The sequence below is a fragment of the Triplophysa dalaica genome, chromosome 4 (assembly GCF_015846415.1).
Source record: "Triplophysa dalaica isolate WHDGS20190420 chromosome 4, ASM1584641v1, whole genome shotgun sequence".
In the NCBI taxonomy this organism is placed as follows: domain Eukaryota; kingdom Metazoa; phylum Chordata; class Actinopteri; order Cypriniformes; family Nemacheilidae; genus Triplophysa; species Triplophysa dalaica.
In genome coordinates this window covers 8297534-8316436 of record NC_079545.1, presented here as the reverse complement: position 1 = coordinate 8316436, position 18903 = coordinate 8297534, and the positions used below count along the sequence as shown (strand labels likewise).

At 40.2% G+C, this 18903-nt stretch overlaps 1 protein-coding gene across 4 annotated transcripts in view; it reads left to right on the top strand.

Moving 5' to 3' along the window:
- The window catches only part of skic3 (SKI3 subunit of superkiller complex), a 54187-nt gene that overhangs the window by 15005 nt on the left and 20279 nt on the right, over positions 1-18903 (top strand). For all 4 annotated transcript variants that reach the window (XR_008906460.1, XM_056745441.1, XM_056745440.1 and 1 more), the window contains 15 exons: positions 1784-1963; positions 3799-3923; positions 5234-5484; positions 6360-6462; positions 6623-6805; positions 9106-9247; positions 9696-9774; positions 12860-12921; positions 12993-13049; positions 13134-13202; positions 17636-17710; positions 17786-17927; positions 18098-18191; positions 18532-18609; positions 18738-18862. Coding sequence is in view for 3 of the 4 variants with exons in the window: in XM_056745441.1 (XP_056601419.1) it covers positions 1784-1963; positions 3799-3923; positions 5234-5484; positions 6360-6462; positions 6623-6805; positions 9106-9247; positions 9696-9774; positions 12860-12921; positions 12993-13049; positions 13134-13202; positions 17636-17710; positions 17786-17927; positions 18098-18191; positions 18532-18609; positions 18738-18862 (1765 nt within the window). In the remaining variant the exon portion in view is untranslated. The remainder of the gene's footprint in view (positions 1-1783; positions 1964-3798; positions 3924-5233; positions 5485-6359; positions 6463-6622; positions 6806-9105; positions 9248-9695; positions 9775-12859; positions 12922-12992; positions 13050-13133; positions 13203-17635; positions 17711-17785; positions 17928-18097; positions 18192-18531; positions 18610-18737; positions 18863-18903) is intronic.

Genomic DNA, 18903 nt, shown 5'->3' with positions numbered 1-18903 from the left:
TTATACTCTATTTCTCAATGACTTGAGGTTAAATGCTGCCAGCTCCGAAAGCCAGAGGGCGCTTTCGCGCAGAAACTCCGAAAATGGGAAGCAGAATAAGAACAACTAGTTTCAGGATATGCCAGTGGTCATATTCTATTGCTGTTCTTAAAACGTTTTCGGGGTATTTTCATGATGATAAAGTATTTTTATAGAGATGATGTTTGAGTGTTGCTTTTTTCAAATGTACGTTATAAACAACTCAATCTCGTAGTGATTTTAGATCAAGCAGCACAACCTACTGATTAAAGAGCCGTAGTTCACGGAAGAGATGTAAATAAAATATTGAATCGATTTCAGAATCGTGATCCACGATATATATCGCCCAGGCCTACTTTAACCCCGCATTCCTAACATCAGAATTAGAGGGAAGGTTATGCAGTGATTGTATTCTTTCACAACCAGGGATGGAACAATATTTAGCTATCTTTAACAGCATGTTTATTTATTGTTTGCTCGCTCTATCTGGTTCCGCGCCACTTGTGGTACTTCAGTTCTGTCATGTGCGAACCAGTGGGCGGGGCTAGAGAAGAAGTCGTGTATATTTTAGATAGGTGCATTCCAGAACCCGGCGTTTGCTGGGCCTGGAGTCAATAACAGATGTTATCTCAGTAACAAGGGCGTTTTCAGTTCTTACACTTACATGATGTTCGCGTGAATACGATTCCATCTTATATAAGAAAAGCTCGGCTTAAAATTTTGCTTTTAATTCATGCCTCCTTTAAAACATAAGTTCACATAAATTATTGATTGTCACAAAGGATGTAGGGTTGTTGCTGAATGAAAATTTCTCAGATTAGCCTATTAGAGGCAAAAAGTTGTGTTTAAAAGAGACATGGTCAAAATGGTTGCTTTGGGGTTTTCATGGTATTTGTCTTTCTCCTGGTGCTGTAGTGCAGTCATTATTTCCTCTTTGAGACTTCTGTGACCTAACCTCTAGGTTTTCAGGAAGTTACAAAGTTTATATATCAAACACTGCCTATGATCTATTTCAACAATTGCAGAAGTTAACTCTTAAAGAATGTGAATGCCTGATTTGCTAAGAAAGAGGATTGATAAGCTCACAAGAATGTGCAAAATACATGAGTCCTATCTACACACAGAAAAAGTATTACACGTTGCACAAGAAAAAGTTAAAACATGTTAAACAATGTTCGCCTAACACATGCACATGCAATTTTTTGCAATATTAAACTGCCCTTCTCAAAATGATTAGCAGCATCCGGGTTGTTATTTGAAAATAACAACCCTTGGAATGTCGCGGCTGGCCAATCAGAATCAAGCCTTCAAATGAGCCGTGTAATAATGTCAAATATAACATATAAAAAAATATTGTAATGACCTGTAGTTTAAATTACAAATAGGTAATATTCTGTTGGAATAGTGTATGGTCACCATTTTAAACATTTGACTGAGCTACGTGCTCAATTACTTTCACTTTCATCACAGTCATACGAATTGAGATACAGATATTCTAAGGTAACTAACGGTCAAATAACTGCCATTTACTGTTTATTGCTTATGATTACTTTCGGAAGGAGGGACTTTATAGAAATCGGAATATTTCCGATCATTTTGTGAGAAGAGGGACAGCGATGAAGCGTAGACGTTTTTTGAAACTAGACACAGAACATCCATTGTTAAACACCCCAAAACATAATCAAACCTTTGAAAACCAGTGGCCGCTTCATTTTTTTTAACAGTATCACAATCTTAATTCTGATTTGTTTTCTTTTCTTTTCAGGCAGCTAATCTGGACCCCAATCTTGGATTAGTGTTCCGTTTTCTTGGCCATTTCTACAGGCAGGTGGCACAAGATAAGGGCAGGGCCAGAGGCTGCTATAACAGAGCATTTGAGCTGGATTCATCTGATGCAGAGGCTGGAGCGGCTACTGTGGACCTGAGCATGGAGCAGGGAGATATGGTGAGACTAGTAGTGTCTGGTTATCCAAGGCTAGTTGCATAAACCATATGGTCTGCTCTCCACCTTGTAGATATTCTTAGATCAGAGTTCTGTTCAATTCAATTCAAGTTTATTTATATAGCGCTTTTCACAATGTGTATTGTTTCAAAGCAGCTTTACAGGGGCAAACAGGAAAAAACAGAAAAGTTAAAACACAGCACAGTGCATGGTATTTATACAACGAGTAAGATCATTCTAATAAATAATATCTAATTTCTAATTAAATAAATAAATGAATGAATGCAGTCTCCCGGTGAGCAGGCCAACACTGCCCTGCTGTGGCGAGGAACCCAAACTCCAATATTTGATTAATGTAGAAAAAAACCTTGGGAGAAACCAGGCTCAACCGGGAGGGCCAGATCCCCTCTGACGTGTCATAGCTGCATTCAAACTGGTGACATGTGATTTTAGTTTAGCATTTAAACCAAATATTGTTACTTCAGCATTAATAAGACAAATAGTCCGTCTTTGCTCTTGGTTGGGGATGTAGTGGTCGGGATGGGCATCCCGAGGAAGAGGCGGAAAGAGAATAAAGAGAATAATTAGCGTAGCTGCTGTTCATTAACTATGCATTAAGTGAAAGCTTGGCTGAAAAGATGTGTCTTTAATCTAGATTTAAATTGGGAGAGTGTGTCTGACCCTCGAATAGTATCAGGAAGGCTATTTCAGAGTTTAGGTGCTACGTATGAGAAAGCTCGTCCCCCTTTGGTGGATTTTGTTATTCTAGGTGTTGTCAAAAGTCCTACGTTTTGAGATCTTAGAGAGCGTGATGGGTTGTAGTGTGATAAAAGCTCGGTTAAGTAAGTAGGTGCTAAACCGTTCAGGGCTTTGTAAGTAATTAAAATAATTTTAAAATCAATACGATACTTAATGGGTAGCCAGTGAAGCGATGATAAAACTGGGGTTATGTGATCGTATTTTCTTGACCTAGTAAGAACTCTGGCAGCTGCATTCTGAACTAACTGTAGTTTGTTTATCGATGATACAGGACAACCACTAAGTAGAGCATTACAATAGTCAAGCCGTGAGGTCACAAATGCATGAATAAGCTTTTCTGCGTGTGCAACACATAAAATATTTCGTAATTTGGCAACATTTCTAAGGTGGAAGAAGGCTGTTTTTGTGATATTTGAGATGTGATTTTTAAATGACAGGTTGCCGTCTAATATAACGCCTAGGTCTTTAAATGTATTTGTTGGAGTAACAGTGCAGCTTTCAATTTGCAGGCTGTAATCGGAGATATTCTGTTTACTTGATTTTGGTGCTATAAATAATATTTCTGTTTTGCTAGAGTTTAAAAGGAGGAAATTACTAGTCATCCAATGTTTTATGTCCTCGATGCACTCTGCCAGTTTGGATAGCTTAAAGGAATCATCTGGTCTTGATGAGATATATAGCTGAGTATCATCTGCATAGCAGTGGAAGCTAATTCCATGTTTTCTAATAATGTTGCCGAGGGGCAGCATGTATATGGAGAAAAGAAAGAGTCCTAAAACCGATCCCTCTGGTAATCCATAATTTACTTGCGTAAGATTTGACGATTTCCCATTTAAATGGACGTATTGATGTCTGTCTGTTAAGTAAGATCTGAACCATTGCAGTGCCTGTCCCTGAATACAAATATAATTGTGTAAACGATCTAATAGTATTTTATGGTCTACAGTATCGAAAGCAGCATTAACGTCAAGCAGGACTAAGAGTGAGATGTTACCTTTATCTGATGCAATAAGGAGGTCATTTGTAATTCTAATTCTAACTGTTCAGTGGATATGTTGACTGCATGCTTTTGTGTTTAGGAAACTGCTCTGGCTGTTCTGCAGTCAGTGACAGAGAGTGCCACTCCTGGCACTGCTAAATGGGCCTGGATGAGAAAAGGCCTTTACCACCTGAAGCTTGGCCAGCACCAGCAGGCTATTACAGAGTAAATTAACTGAATACATTTTTATATGTACATTGTAAAAACATGCTTTTACTAGTGCTGTCAATCGATAAAACGATAAAAAACAACTGCATATGCCTGATAGTAATAAGAACACATTCTTACAATAAGTAAAAAAAAATTATGACTTTTTAATAGTGGTGGCAGTGAGACTTTTATCGCGCGATAAAAAAAATGTCGCCGTTAATCTATTCTCAAAGTTGGGTTGGGAGCTGGGTCTATACTACGCAAGCTATGATGACTTTCACCTTGATATTTTAGCGCGGATGTATACCAGCTTAACTGCACTGTACGGGGCGAGAACGAGATTTTTCAACTCGCGTGATTCGCGTCATTCGCGGAAGCAGAAGCCGCCTCATCATCTCATAACCAGGGCTTCATTCGCATCATTCGCGCCGCCTCATCATCTCATAACCAGGGCTTCATTCGCGCGATTCGCGCAGCAGGTAGGTCTATTGGCTCTTTGCATTAACATATAAATCACTCGCGCTTGACACGCCATTCGCGTTTGGTCTGAACACAACATAACGTTACTGTGAAATTACCGCATCAAACGTGACGTGCTAACATGGATGCAGCTATGAAGCCGCCGGGTTTGCTTCAGGGAATATTTATTTTTAAGAAGCTTCCCAATGGAAACATCGACAAGACTAAGGGTGTTTGCAGCTTGTGCAATGCGGAATTGGTTTAAAAAAAAAAAAAAACTTTCTCTCAACAGGTAGTGGACCAGCCTTAGTTGAAACCAGTAACTTTGTATTGAGATCTAATGTATTATGGCTCCTGTATGACATATCGCTTGTTGCTCCCTCACTCTTTGTAAGTCGCTTTGGATAAAAGCGTCTGCTAAATGACTAAATGTAAATGTACTGTAGGAGCTCTTCCAGTCTCAAGTACCACCTAAACACAAATCATCCCTTAGCTAATGCGGAAGTAAACACAAGTTCATCTTATTGAACAAAATTTAATTTTCATCACCAATTATCATAGTAGAACTGGTTTCTCAAGCAATTTGAGATGCATTTTGGAAACAGGAGATGAGCCCCTGGACTAGATTAATCTAGATTAAAAAAATTAATCTATGCCCACCACTACTTTTTAATGACTTTTCTGTCAGTTTTAGTAAGGTATAATGTGTTTACCAGATACTTTTCAAAATCAATTTGTAATAGAGGCACAATAAAGTTGGTGGTTAAAATGTTTAAAGTATAATTTCTCTCTAATAGTTAATTTTTAATTGTATATTATTGAAGGCTTTCTATGCATCAGACATAATAGAGTTACTGTGATTTTAGTCTTCAGGCAGCATTGAGAGCTGATCCTCAGGACTGGGTGTGCTGGGAATGTTTAGGTGAAGCTTACTTGCATCGAAGGAGTTTTACAGCTGCTCTAAGAGCCTTTGCCAAAGCACATGTCCTGCAACCCACATCCATCTACAGCCTCTACCAGACCGCTGCCATCAAACAGATCTTGGGACAGTTTAAGGAGGCTTCTGTGGAATACAAGCAGATCCTAGAGCAAGATGACTATGTTCCAGCTCTTAAAGGTGTGTCTATTTTGCTTAATGCTTCATTATGCTTTCAGGATAGTTATTATGTTATCTGGTTTGGGGAAAAGTTTTTTATGGTTTAATGATATTATTTTATAATGTTTCTAATTAAGGCTCAAGCCCTATGTGTTTTACCTATTTTTCGGCTGCCACTTAACACGCATTTTTAAACCAATTAAACTCAGAAAAATATGATATTCTGCATTCATTGTTTGATGAAAAAAATTCTACAGAGCAGTGGTTCTCAAACTTTTTCATTGGCCCCTTTGTGTAGAGTGCCATCGCTTTGCGGCCCCCGCCAAATAAAGTGAAAGTGAAAGTGACCAATTTGTCAGTTATGGTGACCCATATCCGAGATATACCTCTGCTTTTAACTCATCCAGAGAGTAGTGAACACACGCACAGCAAGTGCAAATAAAAACGTATAAGCTTAAAATTTTAATTTAACCAAACCATATTCAGTTATACAATGCTGGAACATCAATACTATTGGTTGGTGATTTTATTTTTTTGATGTTTGATTGCATACAATCTGATCTTTGTCATAAAATGCCACAAAATCTGCGACCCCCCCCCCCCCCCCCTTCCCCCAGGAGCCATCATGGGGGATCCATCGTTTCAGAACCACTGTTGTAGGCTTGGTTAAGTTTGCATGGTTGTGCGAGGGCCCTGCTTTCTTGGGATAGGGGAACAACATATTGGAGCTTATCTGTTTGACCTTTTTTGTGCATTTGGCACATTCTTGTATTCAAAGCAACTGCATTTAAGGTATAGATTTGTCAGTATGTGCTGGTTAATGAAACCAATGACATTTGCTTCAGTTGTGTTTCAACATGCATGATAAAACATCTTTTTTGTATTCTTATTCACAGGTTTGGGTGAATGCTTGTTAGCCTTAGCTAAAAGTGCACTGGAGGACTGTCTAGATGGCAAAGCAATAGACCTGATACAGGACTCCATCTATTATCTCTTTAGGTAAGCTGTTTGTAACACAGATCAAACATAGATGCCCAGTGGAAATGTATTTTCATCACGTTTTATTATATGTCGTCCAGTTGTCATCGTCTCCATGTCGGGGAGTTATAGACTTGTTGAAGTGTTAAGTCAGTCTCTTATCTAATATTAATGTTCCCAGGGCAGTCCAACAGAGGCCAGGCTTGTCCTGTCTGTGGAAGTTACTTGGTGATGCTTGCACCACCTGCAGAACTGTGTCCCCAAACCAGTGCAAAGTGTTGGTACCTGGGGCTCTGTGTGCAAAGGATCCACCTGATGAAAGTAAGATGCTGGACCAGCAACAGCTCCTCATTGTAGGGGAAAGGTAAAAAATACAGACATACAGATATGGCCATTCGAGAATGCTTATCACAGAGAAGAGGATCCTGTGATCACATTGTTATGTGTTCTCTCTCTGTGCTAAAGCCATATGCGACCCTGCCTGTGATTTCCCAGCTAAAGTCGCATGATGTAATTATTAAATTTAAGGCGTCGGAGTTGTTAGTACCATAAAAATGACATTGAAAGAAAATATGTAATTTGTGTTTATTGTTGTAAAGGACAGATCCTAACCCAATCTTCAATATATAGAATAAAGATATAAAATAGAATAAAATAATCTTAAACATAATAGTCCAACTCCCCTCGATCAAGCTGTCAATTTATCGATGAAAAAAGACAACTTAAACATTAACAACTCAGACAACTTAAAACACCGAAATAAAAAACACAGATTGACACTAGCTGCCTTGTTGCTGCAAGAGCAACCCCCCTTAACACTTAGTAGAAAAATATATACTCTTCTGCAGTGGTTCCCAAACCTGTTCCTGGGGACCAACTTCTTGGCACAATTTGTATGTCAAAATCTGCAGTGCAGTGAGTCCCCAGGAACAGGTTTGGGAACCACTTTCCTACTATATATTGTATACTATGGGTAATTTCTTGAGTGTTCTGTGTAGTGGTGGGCTTAACGCCGTTAACGCAGTGAGACTATTATCGCGCGTTAAAAAAAATGTCGCCGTTAATCTATTCTCAAAGTTGGGTTGGCAGCTGGGTCTATACTACGCAAGCTATAATGATTTTCACCTTGATATTTTAGCGCGGATGTATACCAGCTTAACTGCACTGTACGGGGCGAGAACGAGATTTTTCAACTCGCGTGATTCGCGTCATTCGCGGAAGCAGAAGCCGCCTCATCATCTCATAACCAGGGCTTCATTCGCGCGATTCGCGCAGCAAGTAGTTCTATTGGCTCTTTGCATTAACATATAAATCACTCGCGCTTGACACGCCATTCGCGTTTGGTCTGAAGACAACATAACGTTACTGTGAAATTACCGCATCAGACGTGACGTGCTAACATGCTATGAAGCCGCCGGGTGTGCTTCAGGGAATATTAATTTTTAAGAAGCTTCCCAATAGAAACATCGACAAGACTAAGGTTGTTTGCACCTTGTGCAATGCGGAATTGGTTTAAAAAAAAACACTTTCTCTCAACAGGTACTGGCCTAGCTTTAGATCTCAATACAAAGTTACTGGTTTCAACTAATGTATTATGGCTCCTGTATGACATATCGCTTGTTGCTCCCTCACTCTTTGTAAGTCGCTTTGGATAAAAGCGTCTGCTAAATGACTAAATGTACTGTAGGAGCTCTTCCAGTCTCAAGTACCACCTAAACGCAAATCATCCCTTAGCTAATGCGGAAGTAACACAAGTTCATCTTATTGAACATAATTTATTTTTCATCACCAATTATCATAGTAGAACAGCTTTCTCAAGCAGTTTGAGATGCATTTTGGAAACAGGAGATGAGCCCCTGGTCTAATGCGCCACCTGGCTTGAGAAACCCGTTCTCAAAGACTTACTTTTAGTCATTATTTGGGTAGCACACATATTCTGAATGCCTTCGGCAGAATTCAAATGAGCCATTTTAATCTAGATTAATCTAGATTAATCTTGGAATTAATCTAGATTAATCTAGATTAAAAAAATTAATCTATGCCCACCACTAGTTCTGTGACACCGTGTCTCGATGCAACATGACAAAGACAATAATACATATTATAAACAAGGCATTTGTTGCATATGAATATAATATGAATATATAGTAATTTCCTTGTGTTGTGTCGCGCCGCAATGGAGAACCATCAGAGAATATTATGTAAACATAAAACCATTTCTGCATTTGTCATCGTAGACACAACAAACAACTCATGTTTGAATAGTCAGAACAAATTGTATAATAAAATATGAAAACATAACTAAAGTTTTGAGTCAGAAGTGGCAGACCGTTCTTGCAAAGTTGATTTGCCCCAATTTCATTTTTGGGTGAACTAAACAACTCAAGCTGGAGGCTCATCTACCATATTTTAATTTTACATGTGAAACGTACATCCATGCATGTGACGTGACAGTGAGACCATACTTTTTTTTGTAAAGATATAATATTTATTGGAAACAACTAATTTACTTATTAATTTACCTCTACAACCATACCAGTTTCTCATGTGTCCCCATAAAAATGCCCACCCCTACACTCATGGTTTCTTCCATTCAATGTTGGGAAGGTTACCCTAAACCTTAATCCTAGTAATGTAACTAATTTTGCAAACTTTACTTTTCAGGTGTTTTGGGAGTGCTTTGAGACTAATGCCTGAGGTGCCTAGTCTGTGGTGTGACCTTGGCCTTAATTACTACCACCAATCCAGACTATTCAACTCTGTTTCTGATGAGGACACACATCCCCTGCTGGAGAAGGCCTTGCAGGTACATAACATGACCCTGAAATTATGAGCCCTTCATTTAACAGAAACGCTAATCTTAAAGCATCAGATTTATATCACAAGAACTTGTTTTAAAAAGCTACCGAAGTTATTGCTTAAAATTTTATTGTCCTTAATTTTAATTATTTGAAAATCTTTTTGTAATTCACCTTCCTAAAAATTTGGGTTCTGAAATTCAGGTTTTAATCATTCAAGTTCAGGCTTTCAGGTCGTAAAATTCAGGTCTCGATCTTAAGATCTTCAGAGACCTGAGTTTTCAGAGACCTGAGTTACGAACCCGTGAATTTTTAGTGAATTCATACTAAAACATTTTCAAATAATTAAAATTAAGGCCAATAGAATTTGAGGGTAATAGATTTGGTAGCTGTTTTTAATTCAAGTCATTTTGAAATAAGTCTGTCACACTACAATCTGCTCCTTTTGATTGGCAGTGTCTGAAAAAGGCGGTCATGTTGGATAGTGCTGATTACATATACTGGAATGCTCTTGGAGTGGTTGCCATGGCAAAAGGTAAATAAACAACTAATCTGGGCATTCCATTTGTTCTGTATTCATTTTTTGTATTTTTTTTTTGCATTGTCCATAAAAAGGTGAATTGGAAGACATTTAGTCGTCTTAAAGTTGAACACTTGAGGATTGGAAAAAACTATATATGTCAATCCAACTAAAAATCATTTTCATTTTCTCACCATTTCTCACCGCTAATTTGCATGTTTGTGACATCATCACGCTGTATTTGAGTTTACTCTTTGAACTTACTGTACTTCATCACAACTAAATGGCCATTAAAGCCATTGTTGTTTATATTCATTTATATATTTAATGTTTCTGTTGTCAGATATAAAATAATTATTACAGACAAATGTTAATGTTCATATGTCCAGTCATTAACAATGACCGGTGTGTGTAAATATGTTTTGTACTCACTCACTCATTTACATTTATGCATTTGGCAGCTTTAATCCACAGCGACTTACATTGCATTACACTATACATTTGTACCTAAGTAAGTGCAATTCCTGGGATCGAACCCATGACCTTGGCGTTGCTAGCACCATGCTCTAACCACTGATCTTACAGGAAAGCCTCACAAGTAAGCTGCGGTTTACAGAAGAATAAATGGCTTCTGCCACTCACAGAACAGAGAAGACAAGCAGAGATAAATTTTTCCACTCACTAAAATCTAATGTATCCAAAAAGACCACAACACTGCTACCCTGTGTGTGTATGGGTGTGCCCTACATGGGGGTCTGAGGGACAGATGCATCTGCAGCGCGAGTCTCCGCTGACTCCGCGGGCATTTTCCAAAAATGGACCAGGCATTTGTAAGGAAGCTTATAAATGGGAAACGTGTGTCCTTTCACGCTTGTGTTCAGGTCAGAGGTAGTAGCCTACAATCACATTCTATTGAAAGGAAATGACAAAACAGGGAATTACAAATCCCCCTTATTGTTATCAGTCAAAGTGACAGACGGCCTTCAGATTTTTCCGTCACTGGTAAAAGAAAAACGGTTAACTCTGAATTTCACATCACCCTGATTAGCAATACAATATGATGTTACCTGAACAATCAATGACATTTCTTATGGTTTGCCATTTTGGGGTGTAAGCTGGTTGTCCCCTCACAGAGGGTCGCAAACAGCTCGGATTCAAAATTCCTCCCTTGGTCACTATGACGTGTCTTGGTGTTCCGAATCTGTTGAACATCCCACACACCAATGCGTCTGCAACAGTTTCTGCCTCCTGATATGGTAGCGCAAAGTCCTCTGGCCACTTTGTAAAGAAGTCCATAGCTGCTAGCACAAAGCAATTGCCTCTTTCTTTGCAGGGGAAGGGCCCCATGATGTCAACAGCTACTCTTTCCATAGCTGCTCCTTCTGCATGTGATTGGTCCAGATGGCATTTGTAGGCCGCACAGGTAAAATCCTTCACATTTCTTCTGTGCTGACTCCAGTAAAAGCCCTGATCAACGCGACAGAGTTGAGCGTAGACCACGAAATGTCCTGTTCCTGAACTTCCATGGCAAGCTTACAAAACCGCTTGTCTTAAGGTTTTAGGAACTTCCACCTGCAAACTCTCTTCTCCAGTTATAGGTTCTTTCCATGCTCGCTGCAGCACTCTTTCATTCAGTTGCAAAGTCCCACATTTCGACCACAACCCCTTTTGTGACGAATTAGGCTCCCTCTATGTCTACCCAACTGGGTCTCTGCTGGGTCTCCGGCCACTGTAACACAGGTACCAGGTCTTTGCCTTTTTCCTACTGTAGCTACCAGTCTGTGTCTGAGTGGTGTATCTACCACCCTCAACATCCTGCAGCTAAGTAGCACCATCTCATCCTCCTGGACCCTCTCCCTCTCTTGTCTCCTGCTTTTCACAGCCCTCTGGAGCACATGGCAGACAAAATAACCCGTTGGCATGACAAAACCCAGCTCTAGGAACCACTGTAAAGTTGTATGACTGGAGTTCTTTTATTCATCTAGCTATCTGGCCTTCAAGCTCTTTGAAGAAAATCAGCCAATGCAGTGCAGCATTATCAGTCCATAATTTAAATGGTTTACTGCACAGGTAGTATTTAAAAATGTCTTACAGCCATCACTACTCCAAGGAGCTCACGTCTGGTCACACAGAAGGCATCTCTCGCACTTGTTGAAGGACTGCACCAGTACCAACGTTGGTTGGTTTATGTCCAGAACAAAAGGTAAAGAAGGGTTAGGGGGCACAAGAATGGGGGCTTCCATCAATGAAAAAGTGGTGCAAATCTTAAGATCCCACTGACCTCTGTCTTTATCAATCTCTTCTCTCTTCTTTCTCCGCTGATGTCTCCTCTGCAAAAAGTCAATTCTACCACTCTAAAATCAACAACTTGCCTGACTCTTTAAATCCTTCTCTACTCTTCTATCCTCGCCTTCCCCCTGACTTCCATGTGACTTTTCAGCTGATGATTTTGACCCCCTGACACATGCTCACTCCCCTCTCATATCTGAAGTTGACTTTTCCAAGGTCATTTCCTCTAACCACCCAACTAGCTGCCCGCTTGCATCCCCACCCATCTCCACCAGGCCATCTCTCAATTGGTTTTTACAGCACTGTCCCACAGTATCAATTCGTCTCTCAACCACTGGTAGATTACTCTCTGTCTTCAAAGAGGCCTGTATTACCCTGCTACTGACGAAACCCAATCCTGCACTGTTCGAATACTACAGACCGGTATCTCTCCTCCCCTTCATTGACAAAACTCCTGAGCATTTTGTATTTACCCAGCTCTCCTCCTTTCTCACACAGAACAACCTCCTGGACAACAACCAGTCTGGTTTCAAGAGTTGTGATTCCACCAATACCGCACTGGTCTCAGTCATTGAAGCCCTTATCTATTATAATATTGTAATTAACGAGGGTGACTAAATTAACCTCCAATTTGAAACCTAATGCTTTTCACACTTTTACTTCATTGACTTTGTTGATTGTGTTATTTTAAAAACAATTTAGGTACAACTAGCACTTAATGTGGATTCAATAGGTGTTTAAATATTTGACAGATTGTTGTGACATTTACAGAAGGGGGATATCTCTAATATCACATTTTTTTGTTTTTTAGGAATAGACAACTTGGCTCTTGCACAGCACAGCTTTATTATGTCTGTGAAAGCTGAATCAAATGTAAGTTCAAAAAAAATAATTGATTAAGTTTTAGGTTGATGTATCTAATGTGTTTCATGATAACTTTTCAGAATGTGGTTGCTTGGACCAACCTTGGAGCATTATATCTAAAAAAGGGAAATATTGAGGTAATGTGGTAGTTTGGAAATTAATTTATGACATACATGTTTTTAAGTAATTTAATTAGCTGAACAAATTTGATCTTTATTTAGCTCTCTCATGAAGCATTCAAGACTGCACAGTCACTTGAGCCCCATTATGTCAACTGCTGGATTGGCCAGGTACAAAATCTTTCCAACTAGGTATTTATGTAATATCTAAGGTGGCGGACTGAGCCACTGCTGCAACAGGACAAAACACGTGAAAATAGAAAACACCAACAACTCAAGAAGACATCTTCATCAGTTTGACACATACCCTTCAAATACTCAAAACAAAACAAATACTGAAACGCACTGCAAATACTAACAACAGAAGCAAATACTGAAACCAGCTGCACATATTCACAACAACAACATAAACACACTGCAAGCAGCACAAACGACAACGGACATGATTCCAAGGGGACAAAAGTAATAAACCCTACTGGGGGTTCCTGTTGTTTAATGAAAACAAAATGATATTCTTGTACAAAATCATTATAAACATTAAAAAATTGTTTTACTACATTTTATTTACTCTAAAGAGAGATTTTTTTTTACAATTGTTTGATTAGTATTTTTTTAATCTAGTGCAAGAGTTGCAAAAGTAGCAACAATCGCCATTCAAATTATGAATGAATGGAAAAACGGTACGTCACTGTAGTCATGGTGAGGAGGATTTTTGGTGTTGTGGACCACCATACGGCAATATATAAAACACAAATTTTCGCCACCTACTGGCCTATGTATGTAATATATGAAGAAATGGTCACTGAACGAATCGGTGAACAAGTCTGAACAAATCATTTTAAATGAAAAAGAACAAATCACTCCAATGAATCAAACAATCGAATCATCAGACAAATTCTTATCCAGTGTGCCTTTTTCGTTGTGACACAATCTGACAGAATGTGTTTCTATAGATCACTTTTTGCATCCTGTTGGAAACCTTTCTGTTGTTGTGTGTACTGGTAGCAGCGTGTTTCAGTAATTGTTTATTTTGTGAATATTTGCAGTGAATTTCAGTATATATGTATTTAGCTTTTGCAGTGCACTGCAGTATTTTGTTGTGTTTCTGTATTTGAAACTTTGGTTACCGTGTAACCTTTGTTCTCTGAGTGAAGAGACTATCTCTCCACAATGTTAAATATATAAATATGTATGGGAATTGATCCCCCAAATTGGGTGACGTGGGCACTGATGGTTGTGCTGGTCACGCCCTAATTAGTGCCCTATCCATAAATATGGGCATGCGTTTTTTGCTGTATTTTGATCAGAACGTACCCTGAACCGGGGATTTTTTTTACTTTTTCCATTCCATCCCCTCATTCCCTTGTGGAAGAAATAGTGGATGAAGCGCAACCGACTGTCTAAGATGTAGTTCAGACAACACTTTAGGCAAAAAAAACTGGGTTAGGGTGAAATATAACCCCTTTATCCTGCGATTGAAGTTCCCCGGTCCTTTTGGCTGAAGTTATAGCCAGAAGGAAAGCAGTCTTTAGGGACAACCCTTTCAGGTCTGTCGATTCAAGGGTCTCAAATGGGGGTTGCAGAAGTGCCCTCAAGACTCAATCTAAGTCGCACTCCAGTGTGACATGTCTAGTACTGTGTGCTGTACATCTTAGAGTCCTCTTGAGAAATTGGGGTATCAGGCTACCGGAGTGTTCTTATAGTTTGTAAGCTCCAACTCAAGTAGCCTTAATCGCAGCCACCACACCTCTAAGGGTGGAGAGGGAATGCCTGCATCTAACTTTACCTGCAAAACTGTAGGATATCACGGGCAGTGGATGTGAGGGGGTTTACCTCAATGCTTTTCACACAAAGACTGAAACATAGCCCACCTCAAGGAATAGACCACCCTTGTTAAGTGGGCACAGGCTCTTTCCAGGGCAGTAACACTCTGTCTAGCAGCCCCATAGCAATTAACCCAACCTTTTCAGGGGCCAGGCCCAGAGCCTGAGATCCACAGGGAATGGGTGAAACCGCTTGCCCAGTGCTTAAGATAATAAATCCCTCCTGACTAGGAGTTCCCATGGTTTCCAGCAAAGGAGGGGTGGAATGTCCGAGAACTATATCATGTGAGACCAAATCTGGGCCACCAGAAATAGATTCGCCTTCTCCCCCTTCATTCTCTGGAGAAGGGGCTTAAGAGGGCTGAATGGTAACTGTCCTAGCATCCTCTTATGCACCAGCCTGCCTGAACTGCCCCCTAGCCTACCTAAGAGGGATCTGGGGACAGCAGTGGAAGATGGATCTGGCACTAGCATGCTGCCTCTCTCCATGTTCATCCCGCACCTCCACCAACAGAGAGCCACCCACAGCCTCTGTATAACTGTCACATGTGTAGAGCGAGCCGTCTGGGGATGTCAACCTAGCCTGAGAAGACAAAGCTGCACCGGTCGCATATATAAAAGGGCATGTGGTACAACCTTAACTCAAGATGCCATGAGACCCATCATGCGAGGGCACATTCCCCAGGTGACTTTCGCTCCTACCTGGATGTGAGAGATGCAAACCTTGATTGCCTGTTGCCTTTCTGGAGTTAGAGTCACAGTTGCCATCGTGGAGTCTAGAATTACCCCCAAAAACTGAATGACTTGAGATGGCTCCAGCCTGGTCTTATGCGTATTGATGCAGGGACCCAATCTTTCGATGTGCTTCACAAGGATAGAGATATAATGCCTGCACATATCTTCTGTCTGCGCACAAACTGGCAAGTCGTCTAGGTAATTCAGAACCCTGATACCTAGGCGACGAAGGGGTGCCAAGACCGCATCCATACACCTTGTGAATGTTCGAGGGTCCAAGGCGATGCTGAAAGGGAGGACTCTGAATTCGTAAACCCTGCCCTCAAACTGAAACCTTAGAAACCGCCAATGACCATCCCATATAGGAATCTGGAAATAGGCATATTTGATATCGATTTTGGCGAACCAATCGCCCTTGTTTATTGCTCGTCGTACCCTCTGAACTGTCAGCATCTTGCACTTCAAGTGCTAAAGATATTTGTTAACCGGTACCCCTGAGTCATGGTTGAAAAGACCCAGGGGCTTGATTTCAAGGCTACCCATACTGCAACCCTTGCCAACGGGGAGCTGGGGCAGCCAGCTATAAGTACATTTTCAGTAGTGAGGTAGTGGGCGTCCCCGGCCACCGCCACCATCCCCGTTCTGTTGGGTCTTCCTTTATTGAGATGCACCGAGCTGAGACCTCAGGTCTCTGGGAGTCCACTGGGCCTGGTCTGGGAAATTCCTAGGCAAGGTCTGTCTTGGTCTGAAGCTTATATGCTGACCAAGCGAACTTGAAAACTCATAGCATAGTGAAGGGCCTCTTGGGCCTGCTGATGTAAACTGAGGGCCTCCAGCTAAACATGGCAGTAGGCTCAACCGGCAGTCTAGAGAAACAGTCACGGTCCTCCTGCTGGAGTCTTGATTGTTACAACCATTAATGGTGCCTTGCTACCCAGAAGGATGACATATATTTTCCTGCAGCCTCTGCCTGCTCTTTCGAAAGCGATTCCCAAACTTCTTCATTCCAGGACCCACGTAGACAGGTATAATCTATCTTGACACACCAAAATATTTTTAAATAGAAATATGGGGATAAAATACACATTCATCCTCTATAATTAGAAGAGTTTTTATTTTTTCTAAATAGAATAAATTAAATTTAAGCTGCAATACCAAACTATCTAATGGTAGAATATCAAAGCTATTTTAGTTTGAACTGCCATGGCTTTGTGCATTTTAGATAGCCATCCATTAATCTGCAGTTTTTACTAAAGCCACCTGCTCTGCCTAGATTTAGTAGAAACTGATATGGCTGCCATAGGTTGAACTATAGAGGGCAATGGCCCGCATCCAATCTTTTCTGTCCCGGACATATTTGCCAGCCTTCTACTAACTCTTGACCACCTATGGGGGGCTGAGGGGGTGCCAAACTGTCTCCTCACAACCACCTCAAAGTCTGGAAGTTGCCGCGCTGAGTTTCCACCTCCTCTTCAAATCGTGATAGAGGGTTAGGCAGCTCCTCTGGCATCGTGATATCTAAAGCCTCTTTAAATCTATCATGCCCATCTTCATCAGGGAGAGCAACAGCACATGTTCTACAGCTTTGACTAGTGCTTGACATTTTTCCTTGTTGTTATAAATTCTTCTTTTTCTTTTAATATTTTTTTGTGATGGGATTTGAGCTGATGAGGGAGTCTTGAACTCAGGCTGCTCTGACGCTACAGGGAAATAACCCACAAATGTTTACATCGAATGTTAACTTACTTAACTTACGCTTCCGTATGCAATATACCCAGAGCACTTCAATTGTCTGCCGGATTGTCTTAAATAGTACCCACAATTTGGGGGATCTGTCCCTGTACAAATGGATATATATATATATATATAACATTGTGGGGAGATAGTCTCGATACAATATAGAACATCTGATGAAGATTTTTTTTATTTGCTTGTGTTTTTCTATTTGCACGTTTTCCACCGTTGCAACGCAGTGACCACCAGTGGGCCACCTTAAATGCCTGTATAAAACATACATCAGATCCAAATATCTTTTTCATTTCTCAGGCTTTAATTGCCGAAACAGTGGGAAGTTACGACACTATGGACCTCTTCAGACATACCACAGAACTGAGTACTCATGTATGAATGTCTTACTGTGCAGTATAATCATATGTTATGCAAATACCTTGTATTAATATGTGTTTTTGGTATCAGACTGAGGGTGTGAAGGCTTATGCATACTGGGTTTGTTCCACACTGCTGAACAAAAGCAACAGAGACTCAGAACTGTACCTCTACAACATACTCCAGATGAACGCTGTCTCAGCTGCTCAAGTGGCGCTGAGCAAGTACACCGGTAAAGGAATAAATACATCATGTATTTTTTTATGTATTGAACATTGGTGACCATGTATTTCACTGTTAATGTAGCTGAGAGTGTTTGACAGGTTAAAATTGTTTTATAGTGATAGAATATTTAAAGATTAAGGTAATGAAATTCATTGTGCTGGCCATGTTTTACACCAGAGAGAATTCGGACAGACCCTGATGCTTTTATCATGCTTGGATACCTGAACACACACCTGCACCTGAAGAAACAGGCCACTGAGGCATTCCGCAGGTTTAAGAGCTTTGGCTTTTATACGCTACATTTATAAGTGTGTCTGTTTCTCTGGTATGAGAAAGTGCTTTATGTTACATTGCCCTTGTTATGCATGCTACATGTATTTACTATAAATTATGCATAATTACATGTAACTACACCTAAACCAAACCCTAGTCTGGTTATGTATGATTACACTGTAACACGGGCACTGTAAAATAAAGTGTAACCAATAAATCAGTGCCTACTAAAAACTAATGACCTAAAGCAATCCATAATTCTAAAATCTTTCACTGGTTTTACATAATAATGTTTCTTTAAAATGTTTAAAAGTCCTAAAACCTGGGTTTTTCCGTAGAGCTGTAGAGCTGCTTCAGGTGTCCCCTTGCATGGAAAAGCTCAGCTTTGCACTGAGGGGTTATGGACATGCCCTCAGGTAACCGTCTTTAGTATAACTCGGTAATCTGTTTTTTAATGTAACGTTAATAATGACATCAGTTTATTATGTGAAATTAGGACTACTGCCTTATGTATTCTTATTTTTATTTATAATGTCCCTTTCAGTAATAACAGGCAAAATGAAGAATCTGTAAATATTTATTCTTCCACACCGTTGGAGGAGTTGCATGATTTCATTGGATTTGCGCTTGCCTGCTTCAGAACTGGTCACCTCCCAGAGAGCATACAGGGTGAGCAGCCATTGCAATTTTTGACAATGTTTTGAAAAATC